Raw genomic sequence first — 15465 nt, forward strand, 5'->3', positions numbered from 1 at the left:
TGAACTAATCTTTCCCTTGTATCTTTGGTTTTCTTCATTCTCCTTTGCTCCTGAAGGGATGAGACCAGTGGAGTATCTTAGATGGCTGCTCACAGTCTTTTAAGACCCCAGATGCTACTCAGCAAAGTAGAATATAGAGCATTTTCTTTATAAACTATGTTATACCAGTTGAGCTAGATGTTTCCTGAGACCATGGTCCCCATAGCCCTCAGGCTAGTAATTCGGTCCCTCAGGGATTTTGGATGTGTCTGTGGAGCTTCCATGACCTTGCCTTGGACAAGTTGTGCTGGCTCCCTCAGTTTTGTGTACTGTTTTACCCTTCACCAAAGTTACCACTTATCTATTGTCTGTTTAGTGTTTTTCGCTCTCCACCCCTTCCCTCGCTCATAACCATCAGACATTGTTTCCTTTTGTGTGTAAACTTTTTCATGAGTTTTTTTTTTAGTAGTGGTCTCATACAATATTTGTCCTTTTGTGATTGACTAATTTCACTCAGTATAATGCCCTCCAGATTCATCCATGAGATCCTTCCCAGATTAATCATTGTTCTTTATTGTTGTGTAGTGTTCCATTGTGTGTATGTACCATAGTTTGTTTATCCATTCATCTGTTGATGGGCATCTAGGTTGTTTCCATCTTTTTGCTATAGTGAACAATGCTGCAGTGAACATGGGTGTGCATATGTCTGTTGGTGTGATGGCTCTTATTTCTCTAGAATGTATCCCTAGGAGTGTGATTGCTGGATCCTATGGTATTTCTATTTCTAGCTTTCTAAGGAAGCGCCATATCATTTTCCAAAATGGTTGTGTCATTTTGTGTTCCACCAATAGTGCATAAGAGTTCCAGTCTCCCTGCAGCCTCTCCAGCATTTGTTATTTTCTGTTTTTTTGATTCTTGCCAGTAATGCCAGGGTGAGATGGTGTCTCATTGTGGTTTTGATTTGCATTTCTGTAATGACTAGTGATTGCAAGCATTTCCCCATGTGTCTGTGAGCCACTTGAATGTCTTCTTTGGTGAAGTGTCTGTTCATTTCCTTTGCCCATTTTTTAATTGGATTATGTGTCTTTTGTTGTAGAGGTGTTGGATTTTCCTGTAGATTTTAGAGATTAGACCTTTGTCAGATTTGTCGTAGCCAAATTTTTTTTTCCAGTCTGTAGGTTCTCTTTTTACTGTTTTAGTGAAGTGTTTTGATGAGCTTAAAAGTGTTTTATTTTTAGAAGATTCCAGTTATCTAGCTTATCTTCTGGAGTTTGTGTGTTGTTAGTTTTCGTTTGTATCTTGTTAATGCTGTGTATGAGGGCCTTTAGCATTGATCCTGTTTTTTCTTCTATGATCTTTATAGCTTTTGGTTTTATATTTAGGTCTTTGATCCATTTTGAATTAGCTTTTGTGTATGATGTGAGGTATGGGTCCTGTTTCATTTTTTTGCAAATGGACGTCTAGTTTTGCTAGCACCGTTTGTTAAAAAAATTGTCTTTCCCCATTCGATGGACTTTGGGCCCTTCTCGAAGATCAGGTGACCATAGGTGGATGGATTTACATCTGGGTTCTCAATTCTGTTCCATTAGTCAGTGTATCTGTCATTGTACCAGTACCAGATTGTTTTGACTACCATAGCAGTATAGTAGGTTCTGAGGTCAGATAATGCAAGTCCTCTAACTTTATTCTTCTTTAGTAGTGCTTTACTTATCTGGAGCCTCTTCCCTTTCCATATAAAGTTAATGATTAGTTTTTCCATCTCTTTAAAGAATACTGTTGGTATTTGGATCGGGATTGCATTGTATTAGTAGATTGCTTTGGGTAGAATTGACGTTTTCACAAATACTGAGTCTACATATCCATGAGCATGGTATGTTTTTCTGTTTATGTAGATCTCTTGGTTTCTTGCAGTAGTGTTTTGTAGTTTTCTTTGTATAGGTCTTTTACATCCCTGGTTAGATTTATTCTGAAGTATTTTATTTTTTAGGGGCTATTATAAATGGTATTGTTTTCCTGATTTCGTTTTTGTCGTTCTCTTTATTGGTGTATAGGAATCCAACTGATTTTTGTATGTTTATCTTGTATCCTCCTACTCTGCTGAATCTTTCTATTAGTTCCAGTAGTTTTCTCGTGGAGTCTTTTGTATTTTTTTATGTATACTATCATATGCTTTTCAAGACTCTTTGATGTCACATGATGAGTTTCAGTGTCTCAAATGATTTAAATCCGTGAGGAATAATTAATAAAAATATATAGAGAAAAAAGAAGAGCTACCTTAAACCAATTTAATTTCTAATGAAAGCGAAATGAGAATATGAGAGCAAAATTTATCATCAGTAAATTCCAGAAAAGCAGAAGGTATTGATTAATCATTTGGATTAATCAGTTAACTTTTCTAGATCCTTGCTTCAGCATAAATTGTGACTATAAGACTGATAAAACACAGAACACGCAACCAGAGGCAATGGTGAGTTTCTAGCCTTGAAAATCACCCAAGTTGAATATCTAACATTTTCCTAGATGTTTTTGAAATCTAGGTTTGCCTGAGGCAGCTGTTGTCTTTTTTATACCTCTTTCCTATAGATTAAAACATGTTTTATTTCAATACTGCAAGAGGCCATACACATATTTATTAGTTTAAGGCAGTCTTTTTAAAGTGCTGTTAATATCTTTGCTTTAAACAAAAAAGCGTTTTAGAAGCTCTGAAATAAAATTAAGCTGATTTCTTGGTTGCTGGATGTCTCAGACATTTTAATACCCTGACAGCATCTTGAGTCTAAGGAGGCTGTTGTTATATAGAGCACTTATATCCCAAATATATTTAACCATGGAACCCTCTTGGAGGAGATATTATTAAAAGCTCTCTGACATATTGTTCCTTGGAATAAAATTTGAGATATTCTAGACATTGACTTGTCTTGCCCTAAAGTTTGGCTAATAAATATGGTGATATTCTTATAATACTAGTTAAATATCCGTAGAGATATTTTTAAATTTTTTAAAAATGCAATGTCTGTTTTGTTATTTAACATTGTTAATCATAAAAAGAAAGTTCTTAAATTCAAGTTAAAATTATCTTAGAGCAAAGCAGAGTAAACTAAAAGAAAAAAATTTTCTCCAAACTTTACTCAGATATTTTTCATAATTCCATTAAAAAATTTCATAAATCATTGAGAACTGAAAGGTACCTTACATTTTATCACTTAAAGAAATAATGGAGTACTAGACTATATGTTGATACTCTAAGACTAGAGGAAAAATAAACTATGTTAATATAAACCTGCCTCCAGCTGTTAACTGTCAAATTTAAGAGCACAGCACAAATTTATTGTCCCTCAGATAAAAATTACCATTTCCAAGGGTCCGAAGAAATAGTATGATTTAGAAGTACAGTGACTTGCTAACTGGCCTTGTTATCATCATCATACATAGTATTTATTATTAACAATTACTGAGCAGTTATATGCCAGACCCTGTGCTAAATGCTTAATGTTTTTTTCCTTGTAACCATTTCAAAAGGTAGGTTCAACAAGGCTATGTACCTTGGCCAAGGTTAAGCAGCTGGTAGGTGGCCTAGCCAGAATAAACTCGCTTTTGTGTGACTCCCAGGCTCGCATTCTCTGCATTTTGTCTGTTGTCTCATGTGATTCCTCTGTTGTGTGGGCTGAGTTCTCTTGTTTTCTAGCCTGAGTGATTCAGTTGTTATACCTAAACCTAATAACTGTTAAGACTTTTTTTCCTGCCTTTTAGCAGTCCAGTAATTATTTGTTATTACATTATTAAAAATAACTCTTCAGTTAGCCCACTCTGCATCTCTCCCATCCCAATCAAATACATATAGAAAACATGACCATTTCCAAATGAGCTAAAAGTAGAATGTTTTATTTTTATGTCATTGTTTTACCACTCATCTTGCAGTGTCTTTACTCAAAGAAGTATTCCAAATCTTCAGTTTTATTCATTAAGAATAGACTTCAAGAGTGAAACCACCCAGATTTGTCTTTAATCACAAAATTAGTTTTACATAAATCATGGGCCCATAGTGAAAGTTGTACATTAAATCTAAATGTAGTACTTTTGAAAAAAGTCTTTTTTTTCCCCTTCACTTCTTTGAAAATGTTTTAAAAAGTCAAGTTCATGATTAGATGAAGCAGGAAAAGAGTAATTATATCTAAAAAGAAAAAGATTGTAGTAAAATTTTAAATCTGTTTTATAAAAGCACAAATTCAAGTTTTGTTTTCTCAAAAACAGTATGTATTTATTAGTAAGACCAACTATTCCCGTAGATAAAGTAGTGAAAATTTGGTTGTGATTTAGCTTTGGTGATTATTTACAGAGTAATGTTACTGGCATTTTAAATGAATTTATTAAAATGAATTTGTTTTCTTTTTCTTTCTTTTTTTTTTTTAAATAGAGGACTGCTATCCAGGTCTGTTTTGCAAGCACAGAGTGCTTCTCCAATCTTCACTCATGTTTATGCAGCACTGGTGGCAATTATCAACTCAAAATTTCCACAGATCGGAGAATTAATCCTCAAGAGGTTAATTCTTAATTTTCGAAAAGGCTATCGAAGAAACGATAAGGTATATATGATGGACTTGTATGTAGACTGCCCCGCAGGGACAGACTAACAAACCAATAGCAATAATAGTAAGAAATGTTGCATTATACAGAGGAATGTTTTCTAAAAACTGTGTACTTCATGAGAACTTTTTTGGTTCTTTTAAATATCCCTGGCCATAAAATTTTTAACTATAAATGTTTAAATATTAAGTATTAAATATTAAATATTTAAATATTAACTATTAAATATTTAACTATAAAATTTTGATGGTTTAGCCAGAAATGACACTTTTTCATGGGTATTGGTTTTTATCTTGTAACTTTCATAAAAATTTGCTTTGTGCGTTACATATTTCAAATAGAATGTGTTAGTAGGCTGTAGGTTCTATAGATAAGTGAAAATTGGTTGTAGTTTATAAGTTAACCTTGTCTCTGTCTTCACTTTCAGCAACTTTGTCTGACTGCTTCAAAATTTGTGGCCCATCTTATTAACCAAAATGTGGTTAGTAGTTATCTTTAATACTATGTCCTGTTCAGTGGCATTAGACCATAGTCTCAGTGCCATTTCAGTAACACATCTCTTTTTGTGTTTGTTTTGATTTATAGTTTTTGAGATAAGTATCTTGGATGATATTTTCATTTTAAAACTTGTAAATGCATTTAATATTCTTTGATATTAAAAGGAACCAGAACACTTTTACGTTCTTCATCAAATTGATCTAAACTCTTAATATTGTGGTTGATTATTTGCCCACAAATTATTCCTTCAAAGAATATAATTTGTTTTGTTTTTTATAATTTAATTTTGTTGTTGTTGAGAATATACACAGCGGAACATACACCAATTCAACAATTTCTGCATGTTCAGTTCAGTGACATTGATTACATTCTTCAAATTGTACAACCATTCTCACCCTCCTTTTCCATATTGTTCCTCCTCCATTAACATAAACTCACTGCCCACTAAGTTTCCTGTCTAATCTTTTGAGTTAATTGTTTTATAAAACATTAAAATTGTTATCTCCTCCACTTCTTTCACCCATACATAGTGCTAATGAGAACCTAATCAATATCTGGTTATTTTATCAAAAACTTGGTTCCTTGCAGCTATGTAGATATAATCATATTTTTAGAATCAACCTCTAAAATGCAGATTAAATAATCTTAATCTGTTTTAAATACAAATAATTTTATTACTCAGTTTTTCTATTTTGTATTCATACACTATTTGAGAATTTTTATTTAGCTTCTGTTTAAACTTAAAAATAGTAAAATTGCTCTTGTTCATCTTCAGAGGTTTCCTTCAGAAACATATTATCATTTTAAATTTAGTATCTGTTATAAGTGGAAGAATTTTGAAGCCATACTTAATCTTATTTCTGTGGCATAAAATAACATTTTAATTCTTTCCTACATGAAATTCTTTCAAGTGTTCACTCTTAAAATATCTTTGGATTTTAACCTAGTAAGTTCTCATATTATTACAATGATGACCATGGAAACTTAACTTCACATGCTACAACAGCACAGATAATTTCAGTTTTCAGTTATATATTCCACTTGTATTGGATTTTTGACATTGTCACAAAATAGTTAAAGTGATAAATATTTCCTTCTTCTCCATGTGGAATGGGACAGAATTTTCTTGTCACTGATGTAAGACTGTTTCGCCCCTTCCCTAAAAATAAAAAATGTATTTTTGATGTTATGCTCAATGTGAAGTGGAAATTCTTGGGCTAGTCATCTGGAAATTCTTAACAGATGGATAATGAAAGCAAAAGAAAAATTGTGCCCCATATTTGGAGTATTACTATATATATTATAAAACTTTGATCATCATGTATGTAATATAACCATTGCAGTGCACAGATTTACTAATTTTTAAATTTTCTGTCAACAGTGAGTTAATATGTCTAAAAATGTTTTTTCTCTTTCAAATGACTGCATTCTGTTCCAGGCACATGAAGTTTTATGCCTGGAGATGCTCACTTTGCTCCTGGAAAGACCTACAGATGATAGTGTTGAAGTAGCTATTGGTTTTCTCAAGGAATGTGGCCTCAAATTAACAGAAGTATCACCGAGAGGAATTAATGGTAAGTGTATCCTTGCTTTGATACTGAGCTTTTATTTGCATATTATAATTATAATATTTACTGCTTATTTTATTGTCTTTTCTTTCTGTTTAACTTTAGCTATATTTGAACGCCTTCGAAACATTCTCCATGAGTCTGAAATCGACAAAAGAGTTCAGTATATGATTGAAGTGATGTTTGCAGTACGGAAGGATGGATTCAAGGATCACCCGGTTATCCTAGAGGGACTTGACCTAGTGGAAGAAGATGATCAGTTCACCCATATGCTCCCTCTGGAGGATGACTATAATCCTGAAGATGTTCTTAGTTAGTCTGGGGCAGGGCTGCGGGAGTGGGGCACCAACAAATGTAAATATAGAAAATGAACACTTACTTAATTTTTGCTTTATTTTTTAAAGATGTTTTCAAGATGGATCCTAATTTTATGGAGAATGAAGAGAAATACAAAGTCATTAAGAAGGGTATGTAGAATTTTTTTAAAGAATTTGTTTTGGATAAATAGAAGCAGTTTAGGTAATTACATAAATGCTGATAGAAAGGAAATATTTAGGTATCAGTGATCCCCACGTGAAGAAATGCCTGTTCTTGTGAAGCCATTCTCTTCACTGTTTCCTATGCCTTATTTTCTTTCTAGTGCTCACCCATGGTATTACTTCTTTCTGAATTATTTGTCTCACTATCCCTTTCCTCCTTCCCTCCTTGTAAATTGTCTGCAACCTTTAAGTCTCACCTCTCTTAAGAAATATTCATAGATTACTCACGCCCTTTATTAAATCTCTCTCTCTACCACTGACAGTCTCTGCCACTTGGTTTCATATTCAGTTAAATGCTGTACTTTATTATTTCTTGAAGGCAGTTGATAACTATCTGTTTTCCTTTTGATAACTGCAATCACAGTTCTAGATATAGTATTGATGCTTAATAATGGTAAATTGGTAATTATTACCATTTATACATCATTAGTATATTATAAGCTCTAACTTTGTTTCAACTTTGACTTTTATTTTGTCTTTGCCATTACTAGCTAAGTGACCTGGGGCAAGTTACTTGTTTGATATAAGGATAAATGTTACTTGTTAGTGTAACACTAGATGAAATAAACTTCTTTGCATTGTCAGAGTTAATGGTCAGACAATGATAGCTATTATTATTTTCACATTTGTGTCATTTTTCTTTGGAAATCTACTGTTCAGGGCTACTTATATAGTAATATTACTGGTTCATTTTCCTTGAGCTGAGATTATACTTGAGAGTTTTATTGCCTGTATTCCATGCTTTAGTCATGCTTAAGAGTGGACTGTTGAAGTAGAAGGTAAAGGTGTAAGAAGCTCTTCATTTCTGTACGTTATCATCCTACAAACCTAATACAAAAGGTTTCTCTTTTTAGATGCTTATTTCCCTGGGGGTGTTTCACTACAAGTGCTAGATTCCTTCCTCTGTTATCATTTAGTTTCCAAACACTGAGAACTCCTTCGGCCCATTTTGGCTTTTCTTATTAACCTTTTTCTATAGTCTCCCCAAAAGCTGCCAAATAGTTCTATGGAATTTTTCTTACACTTAGTGTAATCTTCTTTGTTTTACACTCAGAGTTCCCCATCCATTTCTTTGTGGTCTTGGCAGCTGGCCAATACCTGGAAAGTAGCCCTTTCCTTTATTACAGCAGTTTTCAAACTCTAGTCTCAAGATACCTTTACACTCTTGAAAATTAGCTTTTGTCTATGGGGGTTATATCTATTGACATTTACTTTATTAGGAATTAAAACTGAAAATTTTAAAAAAATTTATTAATTCGCTTAAAAATGATAGTAAACCGGTTACATGTTAATATAAATTACATATTTTTATGAAAAATAACTTACAAAACAAAAATTTAGTGAGAAGAATAGCATGTTTTATATTACTGCAAATCTTTTTAATGTCTGGCTAAGTAGAAAACAACTGGATTTTCATATCTACTTCTGTATTCGGTCTGTTGGAACACATTGTTTCGACTGAAGTATTTGAAAAAATTTAGCCTCACACAGATATGTAGTTGGAAAAGGGAGCACTATTTTAATAGCCTTTTCAGATAATTGTGTATATTCTTCCTTGATACCCACCCAAACCCACTGCCATTGAGTAGATTATGAGTCATAGCAACCCTATAGGACAGGGTAGAACTGCCCCATAGGTTTCCAAGAGTACAAATTTTTACAGAAGCAGACTGCCACATCTTTCACCTACGGAGCAGCTGGTGGGTTCAAACCACTGACGTTTTGGTTAGCAGCCGAGCATTTAACAGCTGCGCCACCAGGACTCCCTATTCTTCCTTGATACTATGACAGTATTTAATAACTGGAAGTTTCTTCCAGATTAATTGCTATTAGAATATGAAACACTGTCCATGAACTTTTCCTACTCTGTTACATGAAATTTCCTTGGTCTGCCTCTTCGAATGGAGCTTTTACTTTTACCCATGCCTGATTTTGTAACATGTTACAATGGTCATTTGGAAATTTCTGATACACTAAGTTATGTGTATTTTCGAAGTGTTAACATGTCATTTTACAATAACAAAATCACGTTTGTGAAGACTACTTCTAGGTCTCTTCAGAAAAGTCTTAAATATTGGGAAACTGACACGCTTACATTGATGGATACAAGTTTTTCAAAATTATAATTTTCTCTTGAAAATTTTAGATTTATCATGGTGGAACTGTTAATTGTTTTCCTTGAAGTGACAGGCTCTCTTTGTTTATATTTGAGAAAATGTCTGCAAAATACCTTATAAGTAGTTTGTCACCCAGTCTTTCAAGTAAAAAATTAAAAAACAGCTAATTCATCTTGAGACACAATCACACAAGCGCTTTTCCTTGAGATCACTATCACCATTATACATCTGTCTTTAACAGAAGTGCTGTATATGAACTTCATATTTTGTCACCCTGAATATTGTAAGGATAATTCAAGGACTATGATTTAATAAAATTAATGTTATACTTCTTTGCCAATGACATTTTTAAATGAAACTAGCGTTTTTTTTCCCTACAGCAAGAATGTGGCAGTGAAGAATACAATGACTAGTGCAGTTTGGTGCATTGACTTGTGCTAGGGTTGCAGTAGTTGTAACCCCTGTTGCTTTTGAACCATCATTGCAAATGTCAGCACAGTGAAAAAGTCAATAATGTCTTGGTATTATTATGAAAATAGTTTTGACCTCACAGATCACCTGACCTCACCTCAGGAGTTCATAGATCACACTTTGAAAACCACTGCTTCAGTCAATCAGTTAATAAAATCCAATGTCATTGCCTCAGGGATTCTAGTGAATATATTCTAAAGTGGAAAGATGAGAGGGTGATATAAATGATTAGATAATTCATTTGACCTTCATTCGTTCATAAGATGTTCTATAGCTGACATAAAAATATGGCCCCAGCAGGAAGCGAGCACAGCTTTAGTAATTAGCACCTTAGAGTGACCCAGGTGTACTTGTGTTTTGGGTCTTACAGCATTTGGAAAAACAGCAGGAGTGCCTCTCTTCCTACTAGGGAATACTAAATAATTTCCTCTTTTAAAAGTCTGTGTAAGTCATAATGTAGAGTGATACACTAGATATTACACATTGCTTCTTGAAGTCACATTTGTTAGAAGTATTCTTGAAGAGATTCGTGTATCAGATAAGGCCTGAATGACAACTCTGCATTTTTGTGAAGTGTTCCTTATAGTATCAAGTTTTCTCCTAACATTAATTGTGTATGGCTTCTGATTTATACTGCTTAGGTTAACTTGAAAGAAAGTGGAATTTTCCTAAAAATTAATTGGCCCCCAAAACTTTGTATTAAAAGCTCTCTGATTATAATAGAAATGCAAAAGTAAAGTGTTGGCCTGGTTTATGAAATTATCAGGCTAATAGAGCACACACTGTGGTGCAAAATGTAATTTTAGTTTGTGTTATTTGTTTGCTACTAATATAACTGACCTTATGTAGTCTCTGTTTATATCACTTATTTTCATCAATTTCTAAAGGTGAGTTTTATTTAAGAAATGATAATCCAATAAAAGTGCCCGTCTTACCAATATTAAAGATTTATAAACTTCAGCTTTTATTTACATATGAAAAGACTGAATTGATTGTAATGTTCAATTTATTTATTTTTTTGCTTTATTTTATTGTGCTTTAGGTGAAACTTTACAGTTCAAGTTAATTTCTCTATAAAATTTATACACATATTGTTATGTGACACTAGTTGCAATCCCTATAATGTGACAGCACACTCCCCCTTTCCACCTCACATTCCCGTGTCCAGCCAGCCAGTTCCTGTCCCTTTCTGCCTTCCCATCCTGCTGGACAGGAGCTGCCTATTTAGTCTTGTGTATCTGCTTTAACTAAGACGCATACTCTTGATGGGTATTATTTTATGTTTTATAGTCCAGTCTAACCTTAGTCTGAAGAGTTGACTTCAGAATGGTTTTAGTTCTGGGTTAACAGAGAATCCGGGGGCCGTGTCTTCAAGGGTTCCTCTAGTCTCAGACCATTAAGTCTGGTCTTTTTACGTGAATTTGAATTCTGCACCACATTTTTCTCCTGCTCCGTTAGGGACTCTTTGTTGTGTTCCCTGTCAGGGCGGTCATTGGTGATAGCCAGACACTGTCTAATTCTTCTGGTGTCAGGCTGATGGAGTCTCTGGTTGATGTGGCCCTTTCTGTCTCTTGGGCTAATGTTTTCCTTTTGCCTTTGGTGTTCTTCATTCTCCTTTACTCCAGGTGAGTTGGGACCAATTGACTTATCTTAGATGGCCTCCAGATGCCACTCACCAAAGCGGGATGCAGAACATTTTCTTAATAAACTTCAATATGCCAACTGACCTAGATGTCCCCCGAAACCATGGTCACCTGCTACTCTGTCCCTCGAAGTGTTTGGCTGTGTTCAGGAAACTTTTTAGCTTTTGGTTTAGTCCAGTTGTGCTGACTTCCCCTATATTGTATATTGTCCTTCCCTTCACCTAAGATATTTCTTGTCTACTATCTAGTTAGCAGAAACCCTGGTGGTGTAGTGGTTAAAGCTACAGCTGCTAACCAAAAGGTTGGCAGTTCGAATCCACCACGTGCTCCTTGGAAACTCTATGGGGCAGTTCTGCTCTGTCCTGTAGGGTTGCTATGAGTCAGAATCAGCTCAGCGGCAGTGGGTTTGAGGTTTTTTTTGAGGGTTTTGGTCTAGTTTGTGAATTCCCTTCTCCCTCCCTCCCCACCCTCCTAACCATCAAAAATGTTTTCTTCTGTGTTTAAACCTTTTCTTGAGTTCTTATAATAGTGGCCTCATATAATATTTGCCCTTTTGTGACTGACTAATTTCACTCAGCATAATGCCTTCCAGATTCATCCATGTTGTGAGGTGTTTCACAGATTCATCATTGTTCTTTATCGTTGTGTAGTATTCCGTTGTGTGTATATGCCATAATTTGTTTATCCATTTGTCTGCTGTTGGACACCTAAGTTGTTTCCATCTTTTTGTTGTTGTGAGTAGTGCTGCAATGAACATGAGTCTGCACATATCTGTTCATGTGACAGCTCTTATTTCTCTAGGATATTTTCCAAGGAGTGGGATTGCTGGATTGTATGGTACTTCTATTTCCAGCTTTTTAAGGAAGGGCCAAATCAATTTCCAAAGTGGTTGTACCATTTTACATTCCCACCAGCAGTGTATAAGTGTTCCAATCTCTCCACAACCTGTAATGTTCAATTTAATAGGTATACAATTTAATAAAACCTCAATACTTATTTAAAGAGAACACTGAATTATGTAATTATGTCCTCTCTTCTTTGTATTTCAAAGTACATTCTTAACCTAAATTTTTGTTTTCTGTATCTAGTCTTAGCTTTGTAGAATAGATTCTAATTATGAAAAAAAATACAGTATTTTGACTCCAATATGCTAGTTTCCATTCCTAATTTATTTTCCAGTGTTCTTCCTCTTTTAGAAAACCTACATCTACTTCTCATCACCTCTTTGTTTCATGGCCGCTTTTTATATGGCAGAAGAATGATACATATGGCTCTCTCTAGTCAAATCGGTTGTAATGCCTTCTGATCACCAAGGCAGTAACAGGAGGCCTGAGTGATGATCTTTTTTTGTTTGGTAAAGTGTTATGTCACTGTGGATTTCAATCAACTGATAATTATATTCTCAAAATGAGATACATGTGTATAACTTGCTAAGTTATTTTACCTTATATTTATTTTGTTCTTAAAGAAATTCTTGATGAAGGAGACAGTGACTCAAACACAGACCAAGATGCTGGAAGTAGTGATGAGGAGGAGGAAGAAGAGGATGAAGAGGGAGAAGAAGATGAAGAAGGTAAAGGTGCAGCCGATTCAAATAATACTGTAAAATACTCTAATTCTGATGTTATCCTCTAGAACAATAGTTCTCAGTGGACATTTAGCAATTACTGGAAACATTTTTGGTTGTCACAACCAGAGGGGAATGCTACTGGCATCTCATAGGTAAACGGTAAGGGTGCTGTCAAACATGCTACAAGTCATAAGACTGCCACCCACAACAAACAATTACTCAGCCCAAAATGTCTGTATTACCAAGTTTGAGAAATCCTGCTCTAAATGTATTAAATAGGAAAATTCCTTTTTAACATTAGTGTAATTTTTATTTGGCCTTTTATGCCTTTGATTATATTATAACCCATGAAAAAGGTACATCCATGAAGAATACATGTGATTTATATAACCCTGGTAAAAATGTGACAGTTGAGAATGACTAAATATTTGCTATTCATTATGGCAAAATAAAGTGAGGAGGCCAAAAGCTATATTTATATAGAAGCAGGCTTTGGTTACATTATTTTGCCGAAAAATAAGCTTAGAACTTTACTTTGTAGTACATGTATTAGATATTTGAAAACATTAAAAGTACATTTTTCTCTTTTAGGGCATTTGTATTTTAGTTCTGTCTTAGAGTATAATGACTCTTCTATAACATTTATAAAAATAAGTTTAAGTACTGTCTTTATTTCAAGCATCTTCTGACTATGTGCTATGTACTTTAGAGTTTATTTTATGTGGAAATACTATTCAAAATAAACACTTTTAAATATAAGGAAAGTTTTCGTGCATTATATAAAAGGAAATTTTGACAAATAGGTATATTTGTATAGGACCAGTCCAACCTGTCACGATGATCCAATGTTCTCTCAAAGTGAATTTCTACCCATAAGTTATTCCAGATTATCAAAGGATTGTTTGTAACCCTAGAAATAATATTTTACCAAACATCAGCATGACTGCAGTATTTTATAGCCTCTAAATGAGCAGGTGACAACAAAAAAATTTTTTTTCCGGGTTCGGTTGTGGACTTCTTTGAATAAACAAAACTTATTAAAATATTCTTAAGATTTGACTAAAGATGAAGTAGTTACTTCAGATTCTATAAATAATTAACTTACACAATAGAAAAGATTATTATTAAGCTGAGAGATCGTAAATAATTTTATGGCAAGAAAATTATACAGAAATACATTTTTAACTCTTCACATTAATGTTTTTAGTTTCTTAATTTTGTTATGTTTAATTTCTTCCAGGACAAAAAGTCACTATTCATGACAAAACAGAAATTAATCTGGTCTCCTTTCGTCGCACAATTTATCTTGCTATTCAGTCAAGGTAAGATACAGTAGTCCAGTAGGTTCTCTTTTTTGTCAGGTAGATCAAGGATACGTTTTAGGATCTGATAACAGAAAAACTAAATACCACATGGATTCTCAGGCTACCTAACTCTTTACCCCCATCCCAAACTAAGCTCATCCATAGACTGCTACTCTAGATTATTTGCTGCAAGAACAATTGTTTTTTTAACTTAACTTGGAAAGTTACATAATTAAACATTTTTAGCTCTGTCATTTCTTGTAGTTTATTATAGAGTTAGCATGGTATTTAATTGTATAGTAGAAATATAATGTTATTTTCCCTAATTCTAGTTCTAAGCAGAGAAATAATGTTAAAATAACTATTGGTTACTGATTTGCTATGCAGGTGAAAATGAATATAAATAAAAATAGGAATTAAATTTAAAGGAACGTTTTGAGAAACATTTGAAGTAATGTTAAGTAAGAACTGCTATGATATCATGAAAACAAAACCTATTCCCTTTGAAGCCTGTGAGTTTGGTTTTAAAGAGAAATAAATGAGAATGTTAAATGGTTAATCCATCTGTTGTTTTGTGTGACAGTCAACCTATTGAGTTAGTGGGCACAGTGTTTACATTTTACACTGGAGGAGGAATGTTTTCTCAGTTTTGTTACTAGGTTTTGTGTATTTCCATTTAGTATGATGTAATAGCAATGGTGATTCATAAGTAAGAGTCATCTTGTTTTCATTCTGTCTGAAAATTTTTTGGCTTTAGATTCATCTTCAAGTAGAGGAATGTTAAACAACAAAACATTGGTTGGAAATGTTTTGGTTTTTTCTTAGCTACTTGTTTACCTTACACATGAAAAAGAAAACTATTAATTTTTTTTTTTTTTCATACAAACTTAAAGAGGGAGGTGAGAATTTTTTAAAGTAAAGATAAATATTGTCAAACAGAGTTTGACCTTTAATTTGTTTGTCTTTTTTTATACATCCAGCAGTAATCACTTGTGAATAGCAGATTCAGTGTTTTAATACTGCTGTTAGCATTAACTCTGAAGAGTTCTAGTGAAGTTCTTTGAATCATTTAAAAGAAAACTTTTTTTTTTTTTTGAGGTTTTTTTTTTTGTTTTTTTTTATTGTACTTCAGGTGAAGGCTTACAGAACAAATAGTTTCTCATGGAACAGTAGTACACATGTTGTTTTATGA

At 33.6% G+C, this 15465-nt stretch overlaps 1 protein-coding gene across 3 annotated transcripts in view; it reads left to right on the forward strand.

Moving 5' to 3' along the window:
• CWC22 (CWC22 spliceosome associated protein homolog) overlaps positions 1–15465 on the forward strand; it is a 69082-nt gene that overhangs the window by 31532 nt on the left and 22085 nt on the right. Inside the window, exons 7-13 of one of the 3 annotated variants that reach the window (XM_023730517.1) lie at positions 4394–4562; positions 4991–5044; positions 6500–6635; positions 6735–6941; positions 7034–7096; positions 12868–12978; positions 14210–14291. In XM_023730517.1, coding sequence (XP_023586285.1) covers positions 4394–4562; positions 4991–5044; positions 6500–6635; positions 6735–6941; positions 7034–7096; positions 12868–12978; positions 14210–14291 — 822 coding nt within the window. Of the gene's footprint in view, positions 1–4393; positions 4563–4990; positions 5045–6499; positions 6942–7033; positions 7097–12867; positions 12979–14209; positions 14292–15465 lie in introns of all 3 variants that reach the window. The other 2 variants (XM_004375460.2, XM_023730516.1) reach the window with 2 other exon arrangements.

Source organism: Trichechus manatus, unplaced genomic scaffold (genome assembly GCF_000243295.1).
Source record: "Trichechus manatus latirostris isolate Lorelei unplaced genomic scaffold, TriManLat1.0 scaffold00037, whole genome shotgun sequence".
Taxonomy (NCBI): domain Eukaryota; kingdom Metazoa; phylum Chordata; class Mammalia; order Sirenia; family Trichechidae; genus Trichechus; species Trichechus manatus.